This window comes from Cynara cardunculus (genome assembly GCF_001531365.2).
Source record: "Cynara cardunculus var. scolymus isolate 2C chromosome LG 3, CcrdV1, whole genome shotgun sequence".
NCBI classification, from domain to species: Eukaryota; Viridiplantae; Streptophyta; class Magnoliopsida; order Asterales; family Asteraceae; genus Cynara; species Cynara cardunculus.
In genome coordinates this window covers 25,216,313-25,222,415 of record NC_037530.1, presented here as the reverse complement: position 1 = coordinate 25,222,415, position 6,103 = coordinate 25,216,313, and the positions used below count along the sequence as shown (strand labels likewise).

Genomic DNA, 6,103 nt, shown 5'->3' with positions numbered 1-6,103 from the left:
TCAATCAAAGAAACAAGATACGTTTTGTCGTCTTTGTTGTGATTCCAAATAAGCATGCACCGGCACGATAACAAGCCATAACTAAATGATGAGTTCCAAGCATACAGGGAAGAACCAACCATTGTTGGACGTGTACGATATTTGAAGCATGTTCGTGGATAGCATATTTTGGACAGCCTGTATGTACATTGTCTACACTACATTACAAAGCAAATTGTATGGTGGAGCTTCATGGTGATAAATCTATATTTCCAACAGCAAGTTCTCTATAATGAATTAAAGCAATCATGCATATTCCAGAGAGGAACTTGAGTCTAGCTATTTGTGCATCAAAAGCAATATATAAGATGCATTTATTAAAGACTTATCTAATCTATATGACAACAGGAAAGAAAAAGTTTAAGATGATTACAGGTCTGTTGGGCAGATGCAAGAGAGGGAAAATGGTAAAAAGAGAACTTAAACAGGGAAACTCTTGGTAAAAAGACTTATCTGTCTAGTTTTTTTTTTCTATATTTGAGCTGTTGTTTGTTCCACTTCTCTTAGAATTTTTTTCCTTGCCCAGAATCTCCTCAGACGTGAGCCTCTCAAGCTTGTGGATGGTGGTGAATCACAGAGAACCTTTGTTTATATCAAGGATGCTATTGAAGCTGTTCTTTTAATGATTGTAAGCTACTGCCTTATCTTTTTTCACACGTAATTTGGATAAATCTGTATCTGTAGCTAATTGACTAATGTTGGCATTCCTTTTAATTGTGTGCTTCTCAGGAAAACCCTGCCAGAGCTAATGGTCATATATTCAATGTGAGTAATCCTGATAATGAAGTTACAGTCAGACAACTTGCTGAAATGATGACTCAGGTGTGTAGCCTCTTTCTTTGCTAGTACTCACATCAGCTGCAGACAAACAGTAAGCAGAAGCCTCCATTTTCAATGGAGGTGACAGAGAAACAGTCTAGGATAAACAAAGCCATTGTTGCAGAGTGTGAGCATAAATCAGAAAATAAACAGTAAACAGAAAGACTAAACACACACACACACACCCCTGAAGCAGTAAACAGGATGAATAATTACACACACACACACCTGAAGCAGTAAACGGGATCTGTGAGCATAAATAAGAAAGACTAAAAACACACACACACACACACCTGAAGCAGTAAACAGTCTTTATTACACACACACACACCCCTGAAGCAGTAAACAGTAAAATGGAAGCAGTCAAGCAGTAAACTGTCCATTTGAAGCAGTAACAGAAAGAAGGGAAGAAGAAGGGAAGCAGTAAACCAAACATGTGTTCGATATAGAAGCAAATGGAAGCAATCAAGAGTTCGTGTTCGGTAGGGAAACACTAAGCCGGTTCCAACTCGTCTTCGTGATCCAACTCTCGTCTTCGTGTTCGATAATCGAGTGGGATTTCAGATTTGGGGGAAATGGGGAGCGGGATTGGGATTTCAGACGGGAGAGAAACGAGCGGGAAATGGAGATGGATTGGGAAGAAGTAACCTAATTTCTCTTGTTTGGGCCCCTTTTTAGAAGATTCAAATTTCCGATGGAAATTCCGTCGGTGTTCCGTCGGAAAAAGTATTTTTTAAAATAACTTTTAAAATAAATAAATAAATCCGTCGGAAATCCGTCGGAACATTTTTCAGAAGTACAAAATATTTTTATAAAATTTTCAACAGATCTTTATATTTAAAATAGATATTAAAGCCAATAGTATTTATTAAAATCCACTAAGATCTATCGAAAACCAAATAGTACCCTATAAAGCCCAATATATTCATTAAAGTCCACTAAAATTCATGAAGCCCAATTGTACCCAGTAAAGCCCAATTGTACCCGTTAAAGCCCAATAATACCCGTTAAAACTTAATTGAACCAAATATAGTACCCGTTAAAGCTCAATTGAATCAAATGTAGTACCCGATAAAGTCCACTAAGATCCATGATAGCCCAACAATACCCTTTAAGGCCCAGTTGTACCCAGTAAAGCCCAATAATCCATTAAAGTCTACTAAGATTCATTAAAGCCTATTAATACCCTTTAAAACTCAGTTGAACCGAATAAAACCTACTAATACCTGTTAAAGCCCAATAATATTTGTTAATGCCCAATTGAACCAAATAAAACCTATTAGCTCCATTAAAGCCAAGTTTAACCAAATAGTACTTGTTAAAATCCACTAAGATCCATTAAAGCTCAGTTGAACCAAATAAAGCTCAATAGATTCATTAAAGCCCAATTGAACCGAATAATACCTATTAGCTCCATTAAAGCCTAGTTGAACCAAATAGTACCTGTTAAAGTCCACTAAGATTCATTAAAGCCCAGTTGAACCGAATAAAGCTCAATAGATTCGTTAAAGCCCAATTGAACCGAATAAGACCTATTAGCTCCATTAAAACTTAGTTGAACCAAATAGTACATGTTAAAGTCCACTAAGATCCATTAAAGCCCAGTTGAACCGAATAAAGTCAATAGATTCATTAAAGCCCAATTGAACCGAATAAGACCTATTAGCTCATTAAAACCTAGTTGAACCAAATAGTACTTGTTAAAGTCCACTAAGATCCATTAAAGCCTAGTTGAACCGAATAAAGCTCAATATACCCGTTAATGCGCAATTGAACCGAATAAAGCCCAATAGTACCCGTTAAATCCTAATTGAACCCGTTAATACCCAATTCAACTGAGTAAGACCCAATAGCTCCATTAAAGCCTAATAGATCTATTAAAGTCCACTAAGATCCAATAAAGCCTAGTAATACCCCTCAAAACCCAGTTGAACCGAATACAACCTAATAATACCTGTTACAGCCCAATAATATCCGTTAATGCCCAATTAAAACAAATAAGACCTATTAGCTCCATTAAAGTCTAGTTGAACAAAATAGTACTTGTTAAAACCTAGTTGAACAAAATAGTACCGAATAAAGCTTAATAGTACCCGTTAAAGCCCGATTGACGAAATCAGACTCAATAGATCTATTAAAGCCCAATGCATTCATTAAACCCAATTGTACCAAATAAGGCCCAATTAGTACCTGTTAATGCCAAATTGAACCGAATAAGACCCAATAGCTCCATTAAAACCTATTTGAACCAAAAAAAATCCACTAAGATCCATTAAATTTCACCAAAACCCAATAATACATATAAAAGTCCAATTGAACCGAATAAAGCCAATAGATAAATTAAATGTAACTAAACATACGACTACTCTGTTGGTAATATTTAATAAAAAAGTTTATAACAACTTAAACTTGAAAAAAATTAAAATAAAAACATTTTTTCTTTTAACTTTTCCGACGGATTTTTGACGGAATTTAATTTTTTTAAATAAAAATTAAATTCCGTCGGAAATTTTAAAAGAAAAAATGTTTTTTTTTAATTTTTTTCCTAACAAGATATATATATATATATATATATATATATAAATTTTTAAATTTTCCGACGGATTTCTGACGAAATTTAATTTTTTAAAATAAAAATTAAATTCCATCGGAAATCCGTTGGAAATTTTAAAAGAAAAATGTTTTTTAAATTTTCCGACGGAATTTAATTTTTTTTAATAAAAATTAAATTCCGTCAGAAATCCGTCGGAAAATTTAAAAGAAAAAATGCTTTTTTTTAAAAATTTTTCCCTACCAAGATACATATACATACATATATATATATATACATACATATATATATATACATACATATATATATATATAAAGTTTAAATTTTCCGACGGAATTTAATTTTTATTTTATAAAAATTAAATTCCGTCGGAAACTTTAAAAGAAAAATGTTTTTAAATTTTTTTTTAAATTTTCCGACGGAATTTGATTTTGTTAAATAAAAATTAAACTCCGTCGGAAATCCGTCGAAAACTTTAAAAGGAAAAATGCTTTTTTTTTAATTTTTTCCCTACCAAGATACATATATATATATATATATATATATATATAAAGTTTTAAATTTTCCGACGGAATTTAAATTTTTTTTAAATAAAAATTAAATTCCGTCGGAAATCCGTCGGAAAATTTAGGAAAAATGTTTTTTTATTTTTTTCCTACCAAGATATATATATATATATATATATATAAAGGTTTAAAATTGCCGACGGATTTCCGACGGAAATTATAAAATATTTTTTAAATATTTTCCTAACAAGATATATATATATATATATATATATATATATATATATTAACGTTTAAACTTTCCGACGGAATTTAATTTTTTTTAAATAAAAATTAAATTCCGTCGGAAATCCGTCGGAAATTTTAAAAAATGTTTTTTAATTTTTTTTCCAAACAAGATATCTATATATACAGGTTTAAAATTTCACTAAATCTTATCAATATTTTATATTTGGAATGCAAATCAATATTAATTATTTTATTTGAAACGGTTGCATTTTAAAAATTAAAATTTAATTTTAAATTAAGAATTGACTAACATACCCTTTTAATTTGATTTTAATTGTATAATTAATATATTAAAATGATTGGTTGAGATTGGTTCTCACAGTTACCACAAACAACCCAGTTCTCCTTTGAATAGGCCCCTATATATATATATATATATATATATATATATACTTGGGATCATATGAGACCAATGTTTTTTCGTGAGACCCGTAAGACCAATTCTCAACCCTTGGATTATATCTATAATCTCAACATTCTCAATCACAAAATTTACCACGAGAGTTCTCAATAATTACAAAATTGTCACCGTGCAACTTTAAACCATTAGATCATTAGTTTATAAAGTTGATCAATGAACATAAATTGGTCTCACGGGTCTCACCAAAAACTCTCGGTCTCACGTGAACCCAACCCTATATATATATAGGGACAAGATCAAATGTTAACCAAAGTTTTTGTGTTAACTTTGCAAACCATGTCAACCAATCACAATCCATTCTTCTATTAGGTATCTATCATGTTCACAATTTAATGYCAAGGGTAATTGAGTCATTTCATTTGCTATGTAACTCCCATACCATTAAAGGGGAGTTRCAAAATCATAAAATTCCTAAAAATATACATTTATAATATTGATATTTTTATTTATTTTTTTATTCTTGATCTTCCATTTTTATTGTTTTATGAGTTTTTGATTCGTGGAGGAAACACGGTAGTAAAATATTCGGTATCGTTCAAGCTATTATGGATAAACACATTGAAAAAAAAAATCGACAGCATTGAGAATATTTAAATGGTTTATGGTGACAATCGGAGTTCGAGTTCGGGAAGTGAAGAAATTAACCAAAACGAATGTCTTGGTAATGGATTAATATTTTATTAAACTCGTTTTAATCGAAATTATGTTTGTTATGATGTGTTGTGTTTCTTGTAGTTCATATTGTGTGGATAACTTTTTTCTTTAATTATTAATACGTATCTAATTCACATGTTCAAATGGAAGTACATGCACGACTCATTTTCATATTGTCATATTACCGACTTGTATGAATCATAAACTATCGTTTTCATGTTACTTCTATCATATGAACACAAGTGTTATTCTTTAAGCTTGATACCAAATCTTTATATTTGTGTAAGTGTTTGCACCCGATGTTCATTCGTCGGGGTTTTGTGTTCATATATTTTATACGATATGAACAAGGGTGAACACGATATGAACAAGGGGTGAACAACCACATAAGACCAGAAACATATATGAACAAGKGGTGAACCTTAAACGGCGTGGATGCAATGCATGTATAAAACTCCAATTGACAAATGATCGCTCCTGGATATGTTTATAATGAAGGAACTTCACAACCTGTTCATACACAACCTGTTCATATCGTGTTCATACATGTTTTTTTTTATTTATTTCCTTTCGTATAGCAGTTATTCTTATTATGTTCATATTGTGTTCATAAATGATATGCAGCCAAAGTTCATATATATGTCGATTTTTTGTTCGTATTTGACACAATGGTTCATATGTATATAGTTGTGTTCATATGTATATAGTTGTGTTCATATGGTTTTACATTAACAAAAATCATAGAATTTTTTGATTTTGCAACTCCCAATTAATGATATGGGAGTTACATAAAAAAATTACCTAAATACCCTTTTCAACTTTGTT

At 31.0% G+C, this 6,103-nt stretch overlaps 1 protein-coding gene across 1 annotated transcript in view; it reads left to right on the top strand.

Moving 5' to 3' along the window:
- The first annotated feature begins 377 nt into the window (after nt 1–377).
- LOC112509063 (probable LRR receptor-like serine/threonine-protein kinase At3g47570) overlaps nt 378–6,103 on the top strand; it is an 11,852-nt gene continuing 6,126 nt past the window's right edge. Inside the window, exons 1-4 of the mRNA XM_025113938.1 lie at nt 378–446; nt 566–667; nt 769–861; nt 1,345–1,501. Coding sequence (XP_024969706.1) covers nt 378–446; nt 566–667; nt 769–861; nt 1,345–1,501 — 421 coding nt within the window. The remainder of the gene's footprint in view (nt 447–565; nt 668–768; nt 862–1,344; nt 1,502–6,103) is intronic.